This window comes from Anarhichas minor, unplaced genomic scaffold (assembly GCF_050575085.1).
Source record: "Anarhichas minor isolate MPS153535 unplaced genomic scaffold, ASM5057508v1 ptg000042l, whole genome shotgun sequence".
Taxonomy (NCBI): domain Eukaryota; kingdom Metazoa; phylum Chordata; class Actinopteri; order Perciformes; family Anarhichadidae; genus Anarhichas; species Anarhichas minor.
In genome coordinates, this window is record NW_027466488.1 from 2,772,607 (window position 1) to 2,798,494 (window position 25,888).

The 25,888-nt window shown below is 41.1% G+C and overlaps 1 protein-coding gene across 3 annotated transcripts in view; it reads right to left on the reverse strand.

Moving 5' to 3' along the window:
- Positions 1-1,716: 1,716 nt before the first annotated feature.
- Positions 1,717-25,888, reverse strand: part of zfhx3b (zinc finger homeobox 3b) — a 136,096-nt gene continuing 111,924 nt past the window's right edge. For all 3 annotated transcript variants that reach the window (XM_076109887.1, XM_076109885.1, XM_076109886.1), the window contains 5 exons: positions 19,810-19,946; positions 19,047-19,247; positions 14,800-14,923; positions 8,684-14,242; positions 1,717-8,389 (listed from right to left, as the gene is read on the reverse strand). In XM_076109887.1, coding sequence (XP_075966002.1) covers positions 6,663-8,389; positions 8,684-14,242; positions 14,800-14,923; positions 19,047-19,247; positions 19,810-19,946 — 7,748 coding nt within the window. In that variant the 3' untranslated portion in view covers positions 1,717-6,662. The remainder of the gene's footprint in view (positions 8,390-8,683; positions 14,243-14,799; positions 14,924-19,046; positions 19,248-19,809; positions 19,947-25,888) is intronic.

The following is a 25,888-nucleotide window of genomic DNA, read 5'->3' on the forward strand; positions in this document are numbered from 1 at the left end:
ATTTATAAAATATATGAAACAATTCTGCCATATTCTATGAGCAATAGAGCAGTTCAAAGATCACAGACCCTCCTGCATTACAAATCTACCTGTAAATTCTAAGCGCCGAAGAGTTTCTGTCAAGTCTTTATTATCAAATATCAGCTGTTGAAAAATAAAATTGTCTTCGCTTCATTCACTTGTCTCTCCTGATTTTTAAACTGTATTCCTATATTTGTTTGTATAAGAAATCTATGGAAAAGCGTCTAGGTGACAACAATGTACATCAGTTTGCCAAAATGCTGACTCTAATTCATAACAACTCCCATTGGTGAGTAGTCATTAAAGTCTTGCAGGTACTTGGATCACGTACAACTTATCTTATTGTAGTTCTGATGCACATTTAACAGAAATGATTTAAGAAACTAATAATTCTTACTCCTTACAATACATCTAATTTTAGGTTCCATTTTTCCAAGATATAGAGGTTGCACACAGCCACCTCTTTATACTCTCTGAGTATAAAGCATAGGCAGATAGAACTCCAGAGGCTGAAGGGATCACTCTATATATCAATTAAAATAATGTTAAGCCATTCTAATTAAAACAACACTGATGATTTAAATGCACAAATCAGCGGGGTCTCACAAGTGGTGCCGATGTCTGCTGAGAATTACAATACATTTTGCTTAAAAGCCAGAGCTGGATCGGCTCTGTTTTAGATGGGAATGGTCCAAACTCCCAGGCCCCCTGAACTACCCACTGCTTACTGTGCATGATGTATCGTTTTTCCAGACTTAACATTGGTGGAGCATTTGAAAGGTGGAGGGAGATTCAGACTCTGTAAAATAGGCAGTGAATTTGTCAGACAGCTGAACACTGTATGATGTAGCGAATGTTAGCCACCTACTAAACTTGGTTGTTTATGTGACACCCAGCAATGCCTATTTTGCTTAAATTTTACAAACATCCAGCGGGATTCTCATTTGGCCTCGTCTTTCAAGCTGTTTGCTAGTTTATACTGCAATTTAATGAACTAGTGCAATGCCCTAGTTGTCCTAGAATGCTGGTTGCAGCATTGTCGGGAACAGCTGTATGGCTGCATGCACAAATTAGACAATGTTATGATGAAGCCATGGTCTTACTTCTTAGGAACATACAGTATAAGTTACCTAACTGGTAGCAGGCTTGAAATTTGCAGGTGAATTTGTGAAAACAAACTATCATTGGAAATTGTGGAAGTGACCACACCCCTGCTTCTGTTGTAGTTTCCGAAGCCTGCCGCTACGCGTTACTAGATCGCGTTATTTTAATGATGGTGCTTTTAAATGAGTAGTAGCAGACTATAATGATAGAAAATATAAACTCAACAATGCTAATTGTGTCACAGAATTACACCGTAGTCTACACTGAAAATGATTTTTGTTGCATCTTGTTTTCTGATGCGATTCCTTGTAAATGCATTATCAGTGGTCCTTTCATCCTTAATTTGTTTACTATTATGATTAAATATTAAAGGAAATAACTAATAATTGTAAACTTGATCGATAGGTCTTTAACGATATGTACGAACATATCTGTAATACAAATGGTCAATACTTTTCAGTCCATTTCGCACATTTGTTCAGTGCCCAAGAGAAATATGAAATAGTTTTTCTTCCATTCTCAGAGTTCTCAGTAGTCATTTTCAAGCGGTCGAATCCCAAAACACTCAAAGATGAATCCACACCAGTGCAATTTATGCTCATACTTTTTTAATGTATCACAATGAGCAAGAAACATACTTGATGAAATATTTTCAAAGGAGTATATTCAATTACCATCTACAATCAACTTAACTAGGACAACAAGGTTTTGTGACAAAAGTTTCTTTAAAAGTCTGAAGTTCCATGTGGTTGTAGGTATGTTAGTTTCCATGTAATTTGGTACAGTTTGGAAATCTTCATCATATAATTACAGTAACAAAAAAGCTAACAAGACTACAGTATAGAAAAGACATCAAGAACAACATTTTTGGTTTAACTTGCTCTTTTTTGTACATTGCAAGGCTGTTTTTTTCTACCCTCGGATGGGCTGCCTGGAGCCACAGAGCCATGCTTATGAGGCTCGAAGGAGGAGTAATTCAAGGAAACAAAGAAAAACTAAAAGCATAAAAAAACATTGTGGCACCAGAAGTCACAAAAGGAACAGAGAGCTCCAAGTAACAGTTCATCTTTGAAGTTGGAGCAAATGGTTGTTTGGTTGTTAGTTTGGTTGTTAATTTTGGTTAATACGCTTTTTTAGTGTAACTGCCTCTTCAAGAATGACAGCTTTGAGAACCCGTCCCCTCTCTCTGTTATTAATTTCACTTTTTAGATTATATAATCAACAGAGAGAGGGGTGAGCCGCCATTTGACTGGAGAGCTTAACTTGTCAACCAGAGACAAGCACAAGGAAATGAAACGGGTAGCAACATGAACTGGGAGAAATGAAGCAAGCGTGTCTGTCCATCCTGTCCTGAAATTTGGAAAATGTCCATCAAAGAGCAGAAGCAGAGGCAGAACTGGAGAACGAAAGAGACAGACAGAAAGGAGAAAGAGGCAGCTGGAGCCACTTAAGTTCAGTTTCATCTAAGGACTTTCCTCTCAGTGTCACACATGTCCATTGGTTCCAGAGTCCATTCCCATTACAGAGTTGTCAGTAATCAAATAAGGAGGTGGTTTTAAAGCTGTTTTGAGCCTGCCTTTGGCTCCCATGCCCAGTTTTGGTGTGCCCACAGCCTCTCATGTCCTCCTAATGGGATCTCAAAAGCTTCCCAGAGTCCTTTTTTTCTCTTTTCATTCCTTCTTCATCTCAAAAACAAAGAAAAAAGTTGATGTCTTGTTTTAAATATATCTATAACTGTATACAGGTACACGTTCGTTTTCACAGTGGGCAAAAGATGACCTCTACAGCAAAACCTTGTTTTTATCTCTTTCTTTGTAAATGTCCATTAAAATCAAGTATCCCAATGTAAGTCAGTGGATCCAATTACCCACAATAGCGTTTTGTCCCCCAATAAAATGTACACTTGTCTGGGGCACAAATTGAAACTTTTTTTGTTTTTGTTTTAACTGCATAAAGCTTTGGCCACATTCATAAATTCAATCAAAGTAAAAACTGCTCAGTGCTTCGGTATCGTTTCGGATCCTTATCTTTAAAATTGGATTTTCTAAATTTCAGTTATTCATAATCCAGTTTTGTGGTTCAGTTTGTTTTGGTGTGTAACATAAAAAAAAAAAAAAAAGGCAAACAAGAAAAAATTGAATGGATGCTGGCTCTCTAATGATACACACACGCACATACACACACGCGCACACACACACACACATACAAACTCACACAGTCCATGCTGGCAGAATCTGATGTAGAGACCTCAACTTTGTCTTCCACATAAGAGCCCAAAAGATTACACTTTGGAAATAAGAGAGCAAACAGTATCAAGGAGACAATGAATATAAAGAACATTATCACACCATAAAGTGGCCAGGTCATATTTTTTGTTTTTGATTCTTAATTTCAGCAATTCAAATTAAAGCTAGTGTTAATTTATGATAATAAGTAATATACACAAACTACAATACAAATACTTATAGGAAAATAACAATACATGTCTGACATTGTCTGAAAATTAAAATAAAGCAAACATAATTGAGAAAACTGTACAACTTAAGAACTTTCCAAAATAAAGTACATTTGAACAGTATTTCAGGGAACTGGACTTTAGAGAAGCAGCAAGCTTGCAGACCAATTTTCCTGACTTTCAACATCATGCTGTAGTATTAACACCAAATAACATTGCTCTGCAAGACGAAGCACTGAAAACACACTTCTGAGATTGTGCCTTGTACTCATTGGGCGAATATATTGATACTATACAATAGTGGCCAAAAACTAGTTTCAAAAATTTAAATATGTCTTCGTTTTGGTTTAAAAAATAAAAGTTTTAGTTCATTGGATCATCATTGAGAGGGTGGAGGTACCTATGCACATCCATTTCCATTGCAATAAAATTAAGTGGGTGACTTCTTTGGACATGAAAGCATCCTTACTATTTGAAATCAAGGGACATCTTCAAAAAATCTCCTACTTTTTCCAGAAATAATGCTTTGGAATGAAGATATCCCTTAAAAACCTGTAATCTATTAGTGGAAGTGGCACCCTGTAGACACATGGGACAAGTCACTGGTGGATTTTCCAGGAAGGGCGCATCGACACCGCAGCAAAACAGCCATCATTTCCTTCTGAGACTAGTTGTATGTTGACTGGCATAAATGTTACTAAACCTATGAGACGCATCAGTACCAGATGTAATATATACATTTTTTGGTAACCACTATTCCTTGCTTAACAAGTGAGCAACAACCTTGACTGATGGAGGGATTTTCAGCAATGTTCCATGCCAGCATAAAATGACATATGGAGGTCACCTTGTTCAGCAACCAATGATGCAAAAATGTACACAACAGTTTACAGTCACTTTAAAAAATAAGAAAAAAAAATATATTGTGACAATTAAAAGCAATTAAATGAAAAAGGATCAGTCCTTGCTTAAGAAAAATCCATTGTGATATTTGGAATGCACTGTTCTTTACAAACGTTATAGATCATTGGCTTTAAACATTGGTCTGTTCAAAAACAAAACCGGCAAAATGTCCTTTGGAACATATATTCACAGTCTTCAAAGTTCCGTTTTTGCAACAAGAAAAAAAAAAAGGTGTTGCAGAGGCAAGAAATTGGTTTATTGTTTGTTTTAGATAAAGCTTAGCCAAAAGCAAAATGAGCATGCATCTAGTACTTTTTTTTCTTTCAAAATTCTACATTAGCAGCAAAACGACTGTCCTTGAAGACCAGACCTTATACATTTTCTTTAAAAAATGGACATTTGAATGTGACAAAAAAAGTAAAAACAAAGATTAATAACCTCTATCTTACAAACTGCAATGGCTCTGTAACGGTGCTACTCCACAATGCAAGGACAAGGGCCCTTTTTGGTTTTTGGTATTTACGTAAAAAAGCCACCTGTTTGCTTGCAAAGAAGCAAAAACGGCAACTCTGATGCGTACTCCTTTATCTTTTAAAACTTTGTTTTCTTTCTCTAAAAACAGCAACAAATTCTCAAGTATAAAGAAGCCTCTTTTCTCATATTTATGCACCAATGGTGAAAAGTGTTTAGTCTTTGGATTTTCTTTTTGTCTTAAAGCGTGAGAATTATTATTAGTATTCTTTTTTCATTTTCAGTTATGACAACAAAAATGTCAAAATGAAAATAAAGACTGTAGCCACACTACATGAAGAACAAGAGACCTGCTTTGTAGTGTACATATCTACAAACACAGGAGAGCAGAGAAAAAATAAGTGCGAAGAGAGGAACAAGTTGAGTGAGAAATAGGAGTCAGACAGTGATAAGTGCACAAAGGTAACACAAAAATTAAATAAAATTAAAAACTTTCAATATTTCACCCAGGATCTTTTTTGTTTTGGTTAGCACAATACCTACCAAACCATAAAATTTAAATAATTCTAAAAGAGGATCCTGCCTTGTCAGGAGGGGCATTTGGGTGAATGTTTCCCAAGAAGTTGAGAATAAGACAGAAACAAAGTTGAGATAAATTACCTGTCCATAATCTAGTCTATCGGAATGACCAAGACAACATCAAATGAAGCGTCTTAAAGTTGGACAATACAAAAGCTAAATGTACACAAAGTTTTTTTCAACCTACCATACTGTTTAAATTCATTTCCAATGCAACAATCTACTTAACACCAAAAATGTTCATATCTATCATAAATACAGAAGGTTGTTTCTTTTAACCAAAATTCTTTTCATCGGCCGTTATTATGTCTGCATTGCTCTCCTTGTCTGGGTATAATGGGATTGCGATTTCACCTCTTTAAAAGGATTTCCAATGTTAAAATCAACAAATCATTTACCCTTTTTGAATGCCCAGAAACAATGCCATATTAAAGTTTCATTAAACTTGAAACGGTCTGTTATTAAATGAAGTTATGAAAGAAAAAGACTGCTTATCTCCTGTTGGAAACAAAGGTGTAAAACACATATTTCTGTAACAGAAAAAAAACCCTCTGTGAGCTGTTGACCTGAGAATAAAATAGACATTACATTATTCTTTTACTTGACAAGCCATTGGTATCTGAATGCTTAAATAGCAAGAAAACTGATAGACTATTCTCCCATACAGTACATACTGGCTTTTTGTGACTGTGCTATTAAGTAGAAATTATTACAAAACAAAGGGACAGCTTGTTGACTCGTTTTTCCTCAAAAGGGTTCTTGGGCCATTTGTCAACTTTGAGGCAGTCCATTGCCATACAGTACAGCACTCCTCGACTATTACCCGAAACATTACTGCGGCGATCTTTTCTATTCTCATATATTAGTATGCATGTATTTCAGTTGAGTAAAACAAAACAAAAACAAAAACAAAAACCAGCATGTTGATATGGGAAAACAATCCACTAACATTTAAATTTTTGGTTACAAGCTTTGGAATTGCAGTTAGTCTTTACACATCTTTTTCTGAAATTGGTTTGTATACTTTTAATGTATTTTTAACATTGCTGCTTTTTATGTTTTTTCCATTTGTGATTTTTTTTTGTCTTTTTTAGTCTTTTTTAAATATTGTCCATCACTGAAAGCTCTTTTACAATCTGATGGAGTCTGTTCCTACACTAGCAAGATTACTACTACAACTACTACTGTCTTTGACAAAACCAGGCTGCTGCGGCTCCTCCGCCGTCCTGCTAAGCCTGTCTGCTGACTTCTGACTGCTGTCAGAGTCAGACTCGTCGGTAAAGACGTCTGTTGGTATCGAGGTCTGAACTCCTGAGGTGCTCAATGAACTTGAGGTAACCGTTGAAGGTGAGGACATTGGAGGAAAAACGGAGGAAGAAGAGGAGGGACTGGCATTGGGCTTCCCAGCTAAAGCTCTGGAGAAAGGGGCCTGGGGCCATGGTTTGCCGGCAGCTGTGGTGTTGAGTGGGGTAGTAGAGGAGGAGCACAGGGAAGAGGAGACAGCAGAGGATGGCATGGTGGCTGATGTTGTTGGCGGGGGTGGAGGGCTGCTGATGGGATGAGTGGCAGACTGCGAGGTAGATGCGGTGTTAGGATTGGGGAGGCAAGCTGAAGAGTGAGGTAATAAACTAGTAGCGTGCTCTTTGGCATTTCTGGCTGATCGCTTGATTGTTCTGTGTTTGTGCAATGCCGATTCCAGGTGTTGACTGAGTGCTTTCTCCCCATCCAACGTAGTGTCACAGGCCAGGCAGTCATAGAGACTTCCAGCCCCTGCACCTACGCCACCAGGGACACGCAGCAACATCTCTTGCAGGTTTGCCACAGACTGACCGAAAAAACAGTTAGATTTAAGGTGGTTTATAGCCGATTCTTCCTTGGTGAAAACTGTTTGACACTTGCGGCATGCCAGTTTACACTGCACCTTGGGGATGATGTACTGGTCTAGATGGGGGTCCACAGCTTTGCCATCCATCTCTTTCTGCTCAGAGGGTACTTTATTATGAGAGGAGGAGGAATTGGAGGGTTCCCTATGGGGTTTGCCCTTTTGCTGCTCTGTTTTCACTGGATCTTTGGCAGATTCTTTGCGATTCCCCAAGGGTTGAGAGGGAACTGGAGTTTGGCTCCTCTTGGGTTGCTGGATCTGCTGAAGCTGCTGCTGCTGCTGTTGTAGTGCCTCCTGCAAGCTCTGCTGATATTGCTGGTAATGCTGCAGCAGGGACCCTGGAGACAGGCCCATCAGTGCTTGTGACAATGCTGGGTTGTAGGGGAAGAGACTTTCCATACCATACATAGGTTGCAAGTAGCCCCCTTGGAGAGCCCCGGGGATCTGTGGGGAGTAATATGGGGAAAAGCCAGGCATGAAGTAGGGCAGGAACTGGTTTGTGAGGAGAGCTGTAGGGTCTGATGCCAAAGCTGCCTGCAGCGCCTGAAGCTGGGCAGGGTCTACCACATACTCCATGCCAGGTGTGGGCATAGAGGTGGCAGGTACAGCTGTGTCTGGTTTCTCCTTCTTGGCGCTGGCAGCAGAAGTGGAAGGGGCAGGGGTGCTTCCAGTTGACGATAGGGGTGAGGGCTTCTCTGTCTTTTCCTTGGACTTCTCCTTCTCTCTTACTCTCTCAGCATCACGTTCTTTGGGAGGCTCAGGCTGGGAGCCCGACTGGGTGGTTGAGAAAGTGGAGTTGGATGTGGAGGTGGGACTTGAGTGGGAAGCAGATGTGTTGGTCTGGGCTGGGCTGGACGCGGCAACAGATGATGAAGAGGGGGGCTTGTTGGGTAATCCGGATGTGGGGAGGCTAGGTGAGGGAACACTGGCACCAGGCATGGTCAGGAGGTTTGAAGGATTTGGAGGAGTTAAAGCTGGAAATTTTTCAAATACAGACAAAAATGTATAAGTTTTTTTCTTTGATGATTGCACAATTCATTTTGAAAGAAAAATCAACAATATAAGATAAGTAAATAATAATATAAGTTTTGTCATAATATACACAGAAGAGGTAAATGAAAATCAAATGATAATAAGCTTATGTAATCTTCCCAAAGCTGAAGTCAGTCACAGTGAGCTATTTGTTCTATTTTGTTATAAAATACATTTGCAACTATGCACCTCAAGTTTTAGCTTTTAAAAAGTGTAGAAACCAAATGGATACATACCTGAATTAGATGAGTTAAAGCTGGAAAGAGAGGGGCTGCAAACCCCTGGCAAAAGGACAGGTGGGATGCCTTGCAGACTTTGATAAGCTGACTGGAGATTGAGAGCCTGCATTGCAGGGTTATCAAACAAACCCTGCTGCTGCATGGCCTGCTGCTGCGCCAGTCCTAAAACTTCATTTGCCTTCTTAATGCGGTCCATCTCTTGCTGGGCCATAAGTTGGCGGACAGTGGCTGGGTCAAAGTATTCTTTTTCCTTATCGATCTGGCTGCCAATGGTATCTTTCACCTTAGAGATGTGTTGTTGGGAGAAAATGTGATCACGAATAGAGAGGCGAGCACTGTACTTAACACCACACAAAGTGCATTCAGTCTTTGGGCCCTCATAAGATGTGTGAGTTATTCCGAAGTGCTTGGCCATGTTGAGCTTTGCCTTTTTCTCCTTGGCACGAGCATTTTGAAACCACACCTGAACCACTCTCTTTGGAAGTCCAATGTCATTGCCAAGTACCTCACATTCCAGCATAGTGGGAGTCCTGTAGTCGTTAAAACAGGATTTCAAGAGCTTCAGCTGGAGGTTACTCATCTGGGTTCGGAAGCGCTTTTGGCCAGGTCTATCTCCGCTGTCGATGCTCCTGGTACCTGAGGCCCCGGGACTTGGTGAGCAGGGATCTGCCATGCTGGACGTCTCACTGTGTTCAATTATATGTTCATTGTCATAGTCCTTAGCATAATAGCTTGTTGCAGGGCTTACTAGCCCAGAGGACATCTGGTCATCAGTTTCAAGGATGGGGGCTGTGCCCCCAGACTTAGATAGGTAATCACCGCTATTTTGGCTGTGCTTTGCATCAGCACTGTCATTATCAGCAGTGGCCTCATCACCTGTGGTTGTGTCAGTGATGGCTGTATTCACAGAAGAGCAGTCGTCATTATCCAGTTTGCTGTGATCAAAGCTGAGGTTCACAGAGGACATGGTTGCACTCTCAAAATCTTCCAGTCCTTCAACTTTAATGGATGAAGGGCTCAGTAGAGCCCTGGGAGACAAATCCATGATTTTGTTCACTGGTGACATCGAGGAGCTTTGCCCATCACTGTTTGTTGGGGCCATTTGGGAGTAGCTTGATGTATCTAGAGCATCTATTTTTATTTGCATACCCTCCTGATCAGGTAACATCCCAGCAAGAGCTAAATTATATCCAGCACGTTTGGCTTCATGCCAATGACGAGAGCGAATGTGTGCCTCAAGGGCAGTTTTTGCTTTAAAAAGAGCTCGACAAAAAGGGCACCTGCGATGAGCTTGAGCTGGCCCTACTGCTCTAAACTGACCTTTTCTCTCTCTAGCTCTGGTATTTTGGAACCAGACTTGCACTACTCTCTTTTTTAATCCCACCTCATGAGCAATGTGGTCAAGCATTTTACGTGTAGGATTTGAATCTAACAAATACTTCTGATAAAGGATCTCTAGCTGCTCAGGTGTGATGGTGGTTCTGAGCCGCTTGTCTCTTTGTGGTTCTTCCCCGCTATTTGTGCTGTCGTTCTCTCCTGGACTTGTGCCAGCTTTCTCCTCCAACTTCCTCTTCAGTGAGTTCATTGTGGAGGTGGGGGTGGACGGAGAGGTGGCAGAGCTGCTGGGAATCTGCGGCATTGCCCCAGAGAGTAGTTGACTTGCCAATAGAGGATTGTTGGGATCAAATAGCATGAAAGACATATCAATTGGACGGTCTAGGAATTGAGGGTGGATGAATTGATTTTGCACAGAAAGGAAGTGTAATTGCTGGTGTTCCTGCCAATGCTCAAATGAGGGAAAGCCAATCTTGCATTGCTCACACTGATACTGGATCATCTGCTGTGCAAGTTGTTGTGTGGCAGAGGACAGGTGTGCATTGAGGCTCACATGAGGGCTTTGTGATGAGGCCTGGCTTGTCTGAGAGGCTGAGGGACCACACTCCTGTTGTTGCTGAGAGAAGGAAGGAGATGAATGTTTGATGGGCTTGGAAATAGCTTCAATCTTCTCTTCTCTTTGGGATCTATGGTGTTGTGGCTCAGACTGGGGTTGATGCACAACTTCCTGCTTAATAGAGGTTTGATTTTCTTGTAGATCAGCAGAAATAGCTGGTAACTGCTTGGGTTTCTCATCATAGAGGTTTGAGGTGGATGCTGGTGATGCCTCCTCTTTCTCAGTGGATGGGAGGTGTGAGAATGCAGAAGTGGAGGGTGGAAGTGGGCAAAGACTTGAAGAGGAGGGCATTGGGGTGTGACAGGAAGACCCAGAGGGAGTATAACAATCATTGGGATAATCCAGTGAATCCTCATTTTGGCTGTCATACTGTCCATCCTCATCTTCATCTTTGTAACACAGCTTCTTTTGGTGTTTTATTAGATCAAATATACGCTGGAAAACCAGACTGCATTTCTTGCACTGGTAGTTCAGATTTGAGGTGCGGATATAGCGATCATTTGACAATTCTCGTCTTTCGCCTTCTTTTGCCCCCTCACCCTGGTTTTCATAATTTTTCCTTGCCTTCTGGCGAGCATTTTGGAACCACACAACAATAACACGAGTGGGGAGGCCCAGTAGGTTGGAGAGCTGTTCAAATTCATCGTCTTTTGGATAAGCATTGGCGTCAAAGAAGTCTTGTAGCACTCTTAGCTGGTAGTCAGTAAATCTGGTCCTGGATGACCTCTTACTTCCATAGTATTCTTGTTTCTGAGGTTCAGGGGAAGGAGGTTTTGAGTCAATTTTTGTGTCCTCTAAAGTTGTTGTTGGTGGATTATTGAAATTGTATGGCGAGTCTTTGTTGCGCTGTCGCTCTTTAAAAAGGGTGTTTCTGAACCAGTGCTTTATGACTTTTTGTGGTAGCCCTGACTTGTCTGCCATCTCTTTAATCTGATCCTCATTTGGCGAATTGTTGATATCAAAGTACTGTCGCAGCACTCTAAGCTGGTCATCTGTGATGCGTGTCCGTGGCCTCTTGTTCTGTTGCTGCTGTAGCATGGCTGGAGTAAGCTGATGTTGATAGAGTTGGGCCAGGTCTGATGCCAGGTTTGGGTCAACAGATTGTTGCATGGACTGGAGAGACATGGTCTGCATCATGAGCGGCGAGAAGAGGGGAAAATCCATTGGTATGGGAATTTGTGCCATTTGAATTTGCGGCTGTGGGGTAGATACTGTTGGAGGTGTGAGTGAGGCAGCAGAGACAGGAATATTTGGTGTGGGAGCTCTTTGGGGTGGAGGAGGTGGAGGCGGAGGAGGAGGCTGTGGAGGAGCAGGAGCAGCCTCTGGTGTAGGGGGTCTCAGTGGATAGAGTTTATCATATTGTTCTCTGTATTCCTTGGCAAATCTCTCAAGGGATCGAAATGGAAAGAAAGCCTGGTGGATATGCTCTTGGTGACTCTTTAGAATCAGTATGTTTGAAAACAGCTTCCCACAGGCTTCACATTCCAGTTTCTCTAATCCCTCAATGGGGTCAACCACTCTTGTTATCCCACCTGGACCACTTGATCCTGTAGTTCCAGCTGTCTTTTTCTGAGCTTTCTGTTTGTTTTCATTGTACTGAATTACTAACTCAAACCCAAAATTTTCCAGCAGGGCTTTGGTTGCATTTCCTCGAGCATCTGAAGCAATTCTTGGTGGAGGCAAGCCAGTATCATGGTTTATGTTTATTGAAATGTGCTGAATGTCCTTCTTTTCTCTTGACTTACTGTCTGTAGAATCTTTGTTAAGATATTCCTCATTTCTTTCACTTTTGCCCTTCTCTCTTTGTAGTTCTCTGTCTTTCTCATTCTGAGAGGAGGTCTGTCTCTGCTTTTTTTCAGCCTGCTGGAGAAGAGATGCACTCTGCTGCAGCAGTGCCATCTGCCCCTGAGCCTGTGAGTGAGCCTGCTGCTGCTGCTGCTGCTGTTGTTGCTGCTGCTGCTGTTGATGTTGTTGATGTTGCTGCTGAAGGTGGTGATGCATCAATTGCTGCTGCAAGCAACTCTGCTGGGCCTGCTGGGCCGAGTTTTTCAGATCTTCCAGCAGTGAGGAGGTGGATGATCCTGCAAGGCCAAGTGCTGAGGCACTGATGTTGATCTCCGGGTTCAGCTGAAATTCTGCTCCAGGGATGTAGAAAGGGAATAGCAACTGCTGCTGTTGCAGGGGGAGAAGTGCATCAGTTGTCATTGGGAAGTGCTGCAGAAGTGCTGGGTTGAATAGCTGTGATTGCAAAAGAGCAGCCTGCTGCTGAAGCTCTTGCTGAAGCTGGGCTTGAGCTTGGGCTTGAGCCTGAGCCAATTGCTGTTGTTGCTGAAGCTGAAGTTGTTGTTGCTGTTGTTGTTGTTGTTGTTGTTGTTGTTGTTGTTGTTGCCCCCTAGCAGACAACATCTCGGAATATTTGGACTTTTTTGCTTCATGGTTCTCAGATGGTGAGGAATGGCAGCTCACTGAAGAATTTCCCATGCTTTCAATGCTGTGAGTCTGACTCATATGGTTTCCTCCATGAATACTGTGAGCTGTTTGAGGCCCAGAAGAACTGTGGTTTGCAGAGCTAGTAGTTGAGTTGCTGGCTGGGCTTGGACTAGATGTTGAAGTGCTGATGCTGGACCCGCCGCCACTTAAACCAGTAGAACTTGCAGAGCTAGGGATTCCTCCTGCTGCTTCAAGTTTGGCTGCCCTAGCTTTGGTCTGGTGTAGAACAGAGCGCATGTGGATCTCCAGAGTAGAACTCTGGCTATATGCCACATTACAAGTGCTGCACTTGAATGGCTTGTTGTCAGGGCTGCTGGTAGGCTCAGGCTGGCCAGTAGTGGACTCCTGAAGAGCCCTCTTCACCTTGTGCAGGTGGGAGACAGAGTTATAGTGAACCAGAAGAATGTTCTTCTGTGTAAAAGACTCTTTGCATACAGTGCACTTGAAAGGACGAGATGGATCCAAGAACTTCTCCATGGTAAAGTTGGGGCCTTTTCTGAATGGCAAAGCACGTTTAGGTTCAGATCCACAATCCTCCTGTAGTGAACCAGAGTCACTGCCTGTTGGGCTTTGTTTTTCCTCTGGGTCACTTTCATCTCCCTCCTTGTCATCTTCTCCCAGACTTCCATGCTCCTCACCAAGGGATGGGTCAGCCATTACCATAATGTCACCATTCATCAATAAGCCCCCATAAAGCTGCTGGATATCAGCTTCACTCAACTCCAGGTGGCTGGATTCTAAATGTTTCTTCAAGGCCTGTAGTGTTCTGAAGCTTCGCTGGCAGAGGCAGCACATGGTGGCTGCTCTTATCACATGGTACTGTGAATGGAGCTGTAGCTTCTCCACAGTCTTGAAGGCCAGGCTGCATTGGTTACAGCGGTACTTGTAGACATGGCGATCCGAAACCGGCAACTGGGGCCTTTTGTTGTGAACTTCATTGAAGTGCATCTGGAGGGAATTGGAGGATTTAAACACTTGATTACAGCCTTTCTTCCAGCACAAGAATCCTGTGGCATCATCCCTCTCCGACTGTTGATCTTCCAGAGGTGACTTGCGAGCTTCAGCTATTTCTGTAGCGATTGACACTCCCTTCTCTGGGTCAGCATCTGATGCAGCTGTGAATAAATAAACCAAAAGAAGAGAGCAATATATTAAGTGCCTACATTTGCAATGTTTAATTTTTCCACAGTAAAGAAAGGACAATAAAACACTCATTGTGTGGGCACTCTTGGGAAGGTGTAAAAAGTTAAAGGACAATGACTTATTACAAGGTGCATGAATACCAACCATCGTTAATATTGTCTTGTTGTAAATGAAGGCTTTAGCATGAAAAAAGTGCATTGTCTTTCATTACACTGTCTGTCTAAAATGTAATGAAACCATAACCAACACAATTATTTTGTAAAACACTAAAATAGCTGAATAATGTTTTTTTATTTTCAGTCTATGTAGTAATAACTGACTTAGTGTTGCACCAGTGTATGCATAGTTATAAAGGGATATTATTTAGTTCAATCTCCTTTAGTGTACACTCAGTCATGACTTCCCATATGGTGATACTATGGTCATTACAAAAAGCGTAGATTATTACTGTAATTGATTTATGGATTTCTACTACTCTACTACTACTACTCTAAAGTAACCCCTACATCTATAAGAGTCAGATACTAACCAGCTTGCTTCTTTGTATCTTCGGAATTAGAGTTGGCTGTAGCATGAGGGGTGCTCTGGGACTCTCTGTCTGGACTAGGTACAGGTATGAACATGCTTGCTGGCAGTACTTCAGATGCTGTTACCTGGAAAAACAAAGCACAAACAAATTCCAGTGTGAATAATCCCGCTGAGTGATGATGTAGTTTAATATTCTAGTTTAAATGATTGCAGGAAAACTACAGACACAAACAAGAGGATACACAAAGCAGTTACCAAGAAGGGGGTGTAGCTGACACTGACAGGCATATAAACGTTGCCATGACAACACCGGAAGTTGATTTACGCGATTTGTATTATTAGTTTATTTCTGCAATTATAATACATGTTATGTTTACTGTAATTTTGGGTACCTTGTGTTAATATATACAGGGATGGGTCAAATGCAGAGGGCAAATTTCGTGTATGTGTATATGTATATGACAATAAAAATGGTTTCTTGGTTTCTTAAACTTGTAACCGTTTTGCCCTTGTTTTACTGATGATGATGATAGACAAGTTTTTGTTGTTGTAACATGACCATTAACCCGGAAGTTAAGCGGAGCTCAGAAAGACGAGAAATGGCGGGTGAAAACAGCGAACTTTGTCTTTCCCGTCTGTTATTCTACTGCTGGTCTACCAGGCGAACATGGTAAAGCTTATTAAAGTTAACTCATTAAAGTACTGTTATACTTGTTGTAGGTGATGAGACACACAGTATTTGTTTCGTTGTTGTTTGCACATGAAGCTATTTTGTGTCTTCTAGTTTTCACGGTGTTCCATGAGAGGACAATAATAAACGTGAACATCAGTAAGAAGCGTGGACTCTTTTATGACCAGTGTGGATACAGGGGGTTAGACAGATCAGAGAGCTGAAAGAGCATGAACTTACATCACTTATGGATGTCAATGTTAAGTTTCACAGTCCTGTGCTTTAGCTTGCGCCTATTTCTGCTGCCGCAATTAGGCTGATGGACCTCATGTCATACAATATCTCAGCCAGCTAAAAGATTTATGAGAGGGACTAATAAAATAAGACGAATGAAAAAAACTCTTGAAAAATGACTACTGTAATAAAGGACAAAAGTAGGTTAACTAAGTCCAACCATCTTAAATCTCAGCTTTAGCTACAGAATTTTAAGTAGTACAGTTATAAATGCCAATTTAAAAAAAATAATTGCTAAGTTAGACTGTGTGCTCTAAAACAGTAGTATCAAAAGAAAAACAATTCCGTTGATGATAATAAGGTTTGCACTTTAAATTTGGGGAGAGTATCTTTCTTTTTACTTTGCTAATTCAAATATTTCAAGGACGAATAAGTATTGATTGAAAAAGTACAGAGAAAAACCCAGGTACTCCCTGCTCTCAAAAGGTTGGAGTCAATCATGTGTGAACGACAGCAACCTCTGCATATTCTTGCTGCTCTCCACTAACTTTCTTCATATGTCTCCTTCTGATAACCTTTTTTCACCCCAAACACTTAATAATTCATTAAAATCATTCATTAACGTTCCCTATTGAACAATAATCATCGGCTGAAACTGGATGAGGTTGGAAGATGGGGCACTGTCTATTTCACCTTCTCTCAATTAACTTCGCAAACAAATTATTCAGCTTCACTCTACCTGCTGCATTTCAATTCATACCACTCCACCAAATCGCTCCTCTTTTCCCTTCTGTTTCACAGGTGAACATCAATTTTAAGTGATTTTTTACCTTTCACTCTTAGCCTTAATAATTATAGGTAGTCCTTTCAAGTCATTTAAAAAAAAAGATTTGTCAAGTGATGGAGACAAAAGGAGAAAAAATATAAAGGAAATCATCCTGGTGAAATTTGTTTTGAAAAGTAAGAGCTATAAGTTTTCTAATTACTCCTTTAATAGGCACAGTGAGAAGACAGCCGGACGTACTGTAGCATGTCATACAGCCTGCAGGCTATATGACATGCAGGCTATATGACATGGAGGAATCATCCTCAAGCAACAGGAGTTTCAAGGTTAAGTAGAGCAGTTAACACTTTCCATCCCAAAGTACAGACTTTATTTGGTTTGGTGTGGTCACAAATTTGACAGAAAACATCCAGCCATTTCCTTCTTTGTTTTTGGTACCTCTGTATCTCTTCAAAATGAAAAGAGGAAATTAATGCAACCAACACTGAAAGTCACAAAACCAAAAAGCAATGATTTACATTACAAAGTAGACTGTTTCTAGACAACGGCTTCATTAGGCGATCAGTAGAAAGTGCAGAGTATCCCAAGGTCACTTTTAATTTGGACCGCCTAATTGGCAAACATAGTTCAAAATGGCTATCATCCAGCCAGACTCAGAATTAATGAAGCACAATTATTTTCATTACCCCTATCTTACATAGACAGAAAATGAGACAGAGTGAGGACTGGGACTGCATATATATACATGCACTGCACACACATACTGTACTGTATATATGTACTGTATATGAGACAGGCATGAGACACATGGGGGGGGGGGGAGGAAAGGAGGGAGTTTAAAGACGATTGGTGGATAAAGGGTGGGAGAGTGAACGCATCATTATGCATGCTTGGCAAGAAATAAAAGTCACCTATATCAGAATTAATTAGGCTGCTCTCCTTAGACATGTGAAAAGGATAAAGTACCTTTCCATCTGCATTCACCAGTTATACAAATGTGCTAGCTTTAATAATGTGCGTTATATTACCTCTGTTCTATCACGGCCCTCTTGTAGTGGTTCAGTACATTACTACCTCTATAAAATAAATAAATATTGCTGTCTACCATACTAATGTGCTTGCCATTTACTTTCTAGATGGGGGATGAAGATGGCTAGGCAGCAGACAGAGTAATGTTTGACTCTGTGATTGTCCAGCAGGCTATTTAGCTTCACAGCATAGAACAGAGAGAAGATTTGCTCAGTGATTTACTAGAAAACAGGGCAAATACAATTTTATTTCCACTTGATTAGCATTATAGGAAGCAAAAAAACTATTCTCTCTAGGTAGAAATGCTGCCCCAGTGCGTTGCAGCTAATATAAATCTAACTTGAGTCGAAGATCACAGGACTCAAGCGACATACTCAAAAAATACTCTATGCTATTTCCCGTAGGAATGGACCTGAACATTGACACTTTTTTGAACAGTGTTTTGTTTTCTACACAGTCTATAAATAGACACATTTATATACAAGCCCTGATTTGCAGTGAATAATAACATTTCCATTGCTTGTACTTGAATTTCATGAGGTGGGAAAACTGTTCATTCAATTTTGATTCATCTGTGTAACAAATATTTCAACATTTTCCTCATGAAAAGCTTTGTTTTGACTAGGACACAGGTGATCAAAGACATGGCGAGAATGTCAGTGTAGTAATAAATTAACTGGGAGCTAAGAGACTTGCTCATCTTGAAATCATTAAAAAATACAAAAACAGATTATGAGTTCCCCTCCCCAAATGACTGTGATTAGAAAAGAGCTGGAGAAAGGCTCTCTGATGATGGGCACATTAAGACAATGAAAAGAGGAGAAAAATATGCATCTTAAAAGGACCAATCATTTTCAATGAGCCAATGGGATTGCCTGCAGCCATTTCGCAATTAACAGCATTCTTTGTGTTTGATAAAGGACTGAATGTTGGCAATTTAGAGGAGGGAAGACAGGAATGACAATTGTTCTCACAGCTAGGCAGCCACTTCAGGGTGAATTGTTTAAGAGCTATCTTATTGGCTGAATCCTTTCACTGGTCCTTGACCAGACCCATTGTCTGCAATCTGACGGCCATAATGTATAAAAGTAGCAATATGGTGGGCCTATAGAGCACAACTTCGACTGGCTGTGGTTTCATGTAAATGACTATGTAGATAATTGGTGCTATGTATACAATACATCTTACCCAGACAGCATGGTCACACATTTGTTCACCTGTTGTGCTTTTCCTTCACTGCATTCCCTGACTTATACAAACTATGGCTAATGCATTTCCTGAAGTACTTATGCATTCTCTTTGCTATGGCGCTGGGTGACCAGAATAAACATTTTGCACTTGACCCTGCCAATCTAATACATAGTTATCTAACAAAACATCAGGTTACTTTGAAATATGCAGGTTGGTAATGGAAATGATTCAAAAGCATTGCAGGCTGAGAAAGATACAATTGATATTGGAGTCAACACTTCAACACTTCCAACCACCTGATAGCCAATCACATGCAAAATAAGCATAACAGAGAACTTACTGAGGCAATAAGCTTATCCACACAGTCAGGAGCCACACTGTGGAGGTGTGTGAGGTGGAACTGCAGGTGGATCTTGTTGTTGAGCATGTCCTGGCATAACGGGCAGCGTAACATGGGCTGGACAGAGTGCTGCGTCATCACGTGCATTCTGAGACGATTCAGGTCCGTGTTGGTGAACTTGCAGTAGGGGCACTGGTACATCTGGGTGGTAGAGAGACGGAGACAGAGAAGGGGAAAAAACAGATCCACGAAGGGTTAATGGGGTGAAATGGATGTGGTGAGCACAGTTGGCCTGCTTGAAGAGGAGCTGTAGATCAGGCGGAAGATTGGGGCCCCCCTTCCCTCAAGCAGGCAGATCCCTCTGATCACAGACAACTGTGTAATACTGAGCACCACTGAGTCTTGGCACCTACTTCAAAGTGCTCTCATCTGTCAAATACTATATTGATTTTCCACCTTATACACAATTAGCAGTGCAACTACAGCAGAAAGGCTAAAATATGTTTTAGTAGATTTGGAAAAAAAAACCTGCATAATATAAAAAGGGTCAGCGAGATAACTAACTAAAATTATTAGAAGTATATTTTTACATTTCTCTTTTTAATTGGTGTGTAACTTTCAAGCTCATTATGAGGGCCTGGTACTTGAGGATGAGATAACCTTTAGCAAGAGTCCCTTAATTCAAAGAGTTTTAAAAACAGAGAGTTTCGAGAACATCTGAAGACATCAATGTTATCAAAATGGTGTGGTTTGTAACTCTCACCTGCTCCGTAGCGCTCTTCTCAGCTGTCCTGGGACGCTTTGAGGAGAGCGGGCTCTCGGATGTCTCTGACCGCGAAGACGGCCTTTTGGAGGGGGTTGGGGAATCTGACTGGTGCCGTTCCGAGTGGCCAGACACTGCTGCAGATTCACAAAGACGCACACAAACAGAGAGGGATGAAGAGAGGAGAGCAGACATGTCAAGGCAAGGTGAGGACTTGGCAGCCTGGGAGCAGGTCAATCAATAACACTGGATAAAGGGCTTTGGAATGCCTTTGTTAAATGTGATATAACTGCATTTAACGGGAATTGGGCAGAGAAAGTGTTGTTATCCAACTCATGTCTCCCCATAAAAAAACACCACTTTTTGCTTGTCTTCCCATGCTGCTGCAGGGGAGCTATTTCTTTCAATGCTGGCTTGTCAAGATGTCATACAACACCATAAACCGCTAATGAAAATATTAATTTGCCACAGGGTGCAACTTTAGGTTTCACCACATATTTTCAGTCCACATGAGTTTCTTAACTTGAGACAAGGTACATAAACATCTTGCGACCTCGTCATACAGCAAGAAGGGTAAAGAGATCCACACCAGACTCAACTTTAAACACAACTTGTTTCTGTAATTACTTTTTACCTGTATAACAGTTTATGGACCATTCATATTTCCCATGCATGTGATGCTCAAATCTGTGCATATTCTATTTGATTTGTTTTACCAGTTAAGTGATATTGTAATGTTTGCATATTTAAGAAAAAGGCTAACACTAAAAGGTCTGCAATCATGTCTTGTGTATTCAACTACATTTAGTCCTTGTCGTCACAGAAGGAATCCAAAAAGAAGAGCTAAAGAAGAGGGTACAATTCAGATTTTTGATATTTTGACCAACAGTCACAGTTCTGCATTGTCAAAATTTGAATTCATTTTAAAAGAGTGATCAGGCTATTTTTAAAGGTATCAAGAAAGCAATGCTTAAATCAAGCAGTGCCTGCAGTTTGACCCAGCTTGTAAAAATCCTCAGTTCTTTGTTTCCAAAAGCAGGGGATTGCCAGTGAAATTCTCTGTTTCACTGGCATTTCTGTAACCAGCTAATCCTTCTCCAGTGTGTTGTCGTTCTGTGCAAGTGGACTGTGACAAAGAGAAAAAGAGGACAGAAGATTAGAAAACCTCTTTTCAAGCCCCTGAGCAAATCTCGATACTTCCTCAAAGCCAGGTCACATATGACAACAAGCTTTCATTTAACTCAAAGATTTTCAAGACATAAGAACATGCCATTAGGCTCAAAGATGGCATCAGATTGATGATTAGTCATACCCCAGCATATTCACAGGATACAGCCATGCTTCCGAGTTCAGTCCGTGGAAATGTAAAAATGGGCTACGGACAGTTATTGTCGGGTGGCTGCCAATCTTTGAAAAATATTTCCATTATAGTCACCTACACAGTGACCTCAAGTGTTTCACTATAGCTCACAAACTGAATCACACGGCTAATCCTTTTAATGCAAACAGCACCAATATTTAAAAAAAAAAATCATGGCTGCAGAGCAAGGCCTCACACAGGAGCCACTTTTAAAACCACTCCACTTTATAAAGAAAAAGAGAAACTAGAGGTGGCACACAGAAAGGCATCACAGTTGAGCACTAAGCTGAGCAAGGGCTTAGCAGAGGAGCCAGCATGGGGGAGCTGCAGTAACATCACGCTTTGTCTCCAGTGGAAATAATTCTCTGTGAAACTTAAGCAGGTGTCTTGCCAACCCCTAACAAGCCCATAAAGAGTTAAATTTGGCCTGATTTGTACAGTCCTGAAAGGGTAAATTGAGAACAGAGGGCATTGGTAGGGGAGGGGTGGTTGGTCGGGGGGTCAGGTTAAGCAGGGCTGACCACGCTTCTGCTCCAGACATTAAAATGTCAGCTCCAATCAGGACGAGGGCAGTTGAGCTGATTACCCAGTGGGGGACCTGGCTTTGGACAGAGCAGCCTGCGAGATCTCCTAGAGACACTGGGATCAGCCAGGGAGGCCCTATTAGGGTCCAGTCACAGTCAATCCTATTAAACACATCCGCCAATAAACAAAGGGAATGTTAAACAAAAGGAACCTCCCATTCCCTGACATTAACCTCTCAGTCATGGCACTGTCCTCACCAATTCCTCCTCCTCCTCCGAAACTCTACTTCAGTCCACTCCTACTTCCCCTGAACTCATCTCTCGAGGAAAACAAGGATGGTCATCTGTGGTCACCTTCACATCTTAACAATCTGGTTGATCTTTTGACCGTTCACATGTGTGGTGGGGTCATAATTACATTTAATAATGATAATATGTTTTCCTTAAAAAAAAACAAAGCTTTCTCTTTGAGCTAGCCTATTGAGTTAGTTAGGAAACATCAGCGTCTTTTGTGTCTTCATCAGCAGCTCAGTAATACCATAAAAGAAACAAGCAAAGCAGCAGCTACAACTTAAATATGGATAATTGCCATTCACTGGAAATGAATGAACTTTGAACTTTGGAAATGAATGAACTTTAGTAAGAGAGAGGTAGTGTGAAAAAATCTGAGACTCAAAGAGTAGGTAACGCAAGGCTCGTGCCACAGCTTTAAGGTACATACGGATTAAGTAGACACAAGTATCCTCTCAGTCTCACTATTAAGAGGATAAACATAATTGATTATAAGTATATTCCACTTCCACGATTAACACCAGAGAGGTTAAACAAGTGGCTGTTTATGCTAAGACACTGGAGAGCTGCTATAGAAGGTGCCCAAATCAGCTTTAGTTCAGGGTGTGTTATTTTTATGTGTGTGTGAGAAAGACATGGAGAGAGAGAGAGAAAGAGAGAGAAGGGGACAGATGGAGGGCTGGAGAGGCTTACTCAGACAGTCTTTCTCGTCATGGCCAATTAAGACCCTATAAATCTGATCAATCGCCTCTCTTAAGAACCCTACACCCCGACACCATCACCGGCACCATGACTAACATCCAACTACTATATCAGGTTTTTTTGTGTGTCAAGGGTGATGAAAAAAATGACCGCAACATTGAAAAGCTGGGAAGATTTTTGTCATAAAGGCACAGTCTAACATGGCCATATTGGACACTTGTGTCCGAGCACAGATTCGTACATGTGAGACATATGGATCTACAATAACAGCAGATCAGAACCAATGACCAAAACATTAGGTCCTGGTGGAACAGGATATACAATTATCACGGGAGCAATGTACTGTCAAGAAAGAAGAGAAAGGTGAGATGTGCTATGGATGTCGAGAATAGCTGACAACAACTAGAGGTGAGGTCTAGTTTATCTTTCTGATGTTATATCGGTGGGGGTAGCTGGGAGAGAAAACATACAAAAATAATTTGTGTGTTGTTGATTTTTTTTAAGAATAATTCCTGCTGTTTTCCCTTTCATAAATAATATTTCTGTCACTCTGGCCGAGTTCTTCTTGAAGTGACAGTCTCATCCCCTGTATGACTCTAAGGGAACTTTTAGACCTACAACCACGGTATATGACAGTATTTAAACCTTGGTGGTTGGTTAGATTAACAATGCTTGTCCCATTCACAAGTAGTCCTCCACAGAGGCCACTCTGGGTCCCCCCCCCCTCCGTCAGTGACCTTAATGTCTGTCAGGAGTCTGTCTGTTAGCCTGACCTCTTCTGCCTGGTCATTAGACACAGATCCCCCACCCACACCAAACCTCTTCTGACAGATACACAGGGTGGACTTTTGTTTGAAAGCACAAAAGGCAGGGCAGGAGTGGAGAAAAAAACCTAAGAGCCAATTAGGTGATTATTAATTCATGCCCCTTTTCCGTAAACCAGAGGCTTTTGCGCTGTCAAGTCCCGTAAGTGAATTGGACTTTGGCACCTTGTCTCACCTCCCATAGCTGGACTGTATTATACAAGCAGCAAAGGGTCTGTCAGCACACTGCACCGGTCTCTGGAGCAATCACAGCCTTGTTGTGCTTTTAAGGGGAAAAAGGTGCCTATCGGACAGAGTGACTGACACGGCACAGACTGAATTAGACACAACAGGTCATCTGCCATTGAAATCTTCCAGGAGTGTAATCACAGCTGCCATTAATCGGCTTTGTCCTTGGGAGAGGTTATCCATATTCTAAAATGTGAGTTACAGTAAACAATATGTAAAGTAGTGAAGGATGGGAAAAAGATTCCTGGCGCTTCGGAGGGGAATTCCCATCCTACTGACTGACATGGGGTCCTCATCATCTCCGGAGCCTCTGCCCCCTCATTACCACAGTTCCTGTCTCGCCGAGGCAGCTTTAGACCTCCGGTTGTAAAAAACGTAACCTATCATCCAGTCCGTCCACACCAGCGAAGGCTGCATAACTTTACTGTCACTTTGCCCAGAACAGCCACAATCTGCCAATCACTTTAAACTGAAGCTCAGCCCGAAATTCCTCTGCATAGCAAACCTAAAAGCTCCTCAGTGGTACACTTCCTGAACTGAAGCCTTTCCCCTTTACATTGTAGAGGGCTTCTGATTTGCCTCTGCCTCCCGTAAATGAAATAATTTACTATTATTTACGAAGTTCAAGCACAAATCACAAAACTGTGTAGTATAAGGGTGTTATGCAGCCTAACGACGTGATTGCAAGAAAGGCCAATTATTCTAGAAGAAATTGAAAGGAGATATTAATTAGCAGAAGTGTTATTAATCCACTGAACAACAGGATGACATGGCGTTCACCTTAACAGGACGCTCTGAGACACAGCACTGGTGCTTGCCTATTAGACACCCCGTGGTAAAACTCATAAACACTGAGCTTTCGGGGAGTTGGCTCACAAACAAGGACAATTTATGGCCTATTATCTTCAAAGACAAAAGGAATTACAATTTGAGGGATGACAAGCACTCAAAAGACGTGATATGAATATGTAAACATTTTCACTGCTCTGTCTGCTGATTTCTCATACTACTTAGGGTTTAAAAGCAACAACAAATCACCACTGCACTGAATGTCTCCCAGCTTAGAGTAACACTAACATAAACTTGAATAATTTGATTGTAACTAACCATAAGCAGCAACCACAGCTAATGTTAAATCTACATATCTGCATTGTTATATGGAGAACAATCCATAACATTTTGTAGGTCGGTTTCTGAATGAGCAACACCAGAAGACAAACAGCACAATGTAGAGCACAGTAAAATATCAGCAGACTGCAATGCCATAGTGCTGGGTCTAGGGGATGCTAATCATCATGTTCATTATACAGACTAAATGCAGCATCTACAGTGTCCATCTCCCGCACACAACACACCTGGACATGCACATATGAATGTTAAAGCACATTTATAGAAACACACAGGAAACACACAGAGTTGTAAGCACACAGCTGCACAGTCTTCATCGAAACGATATTTACCTTTACATAATTTAGAGCACTTTTTACAGTACTGTAGGAGCCTCATAAGAAAGGTTTGGAGCATCCTGTAGATAATGCAAGCTAATCAGATACATCTTTAAAACATTTTTTAGGACATATAAAATACCATAATTTGTTACAATCTCTTTACACTGTCTATTATTATCTCTTACAGGTCTACAGTACATGCTTCAAACTTCGGCATGGCAATGAAACAACTCCTCCGCTGCAGGTGTTCAGTCTGAAATGCATAAAGGTATGTATGAACTATGTATAAATATAGATTTCACCCATATATTTAGATTGTATTTATCATTCTCAGCACATGAGAGGTAAAAACAATGCTCTGCTGCATAATTTAGTAAGAAAATACCATAATATGCATTATTTGTACACAGGAAGTGTAAAAGAAGCAGGTAATTGAATGTTGCATGTCACCTGGTGCTCCACAAAACGATGTCAAAATACTCCTACACATTTTAACAACAGTAACATTTAAGCCCAAGCTAACAGGGAAAAAGTCCAGCATGCTGTGTGCACTACATATTTCCATGTTTGAATAAAGAAAGGCTGTAATATGGCTGAGATGATGGCATCTAAAAAAAAAACACAATGATTTACATTATAATTAGAAATAAAATGATTCCCAATTTCCCCATATAGCTCAAGTTATTTGGCCTTAATAAACGA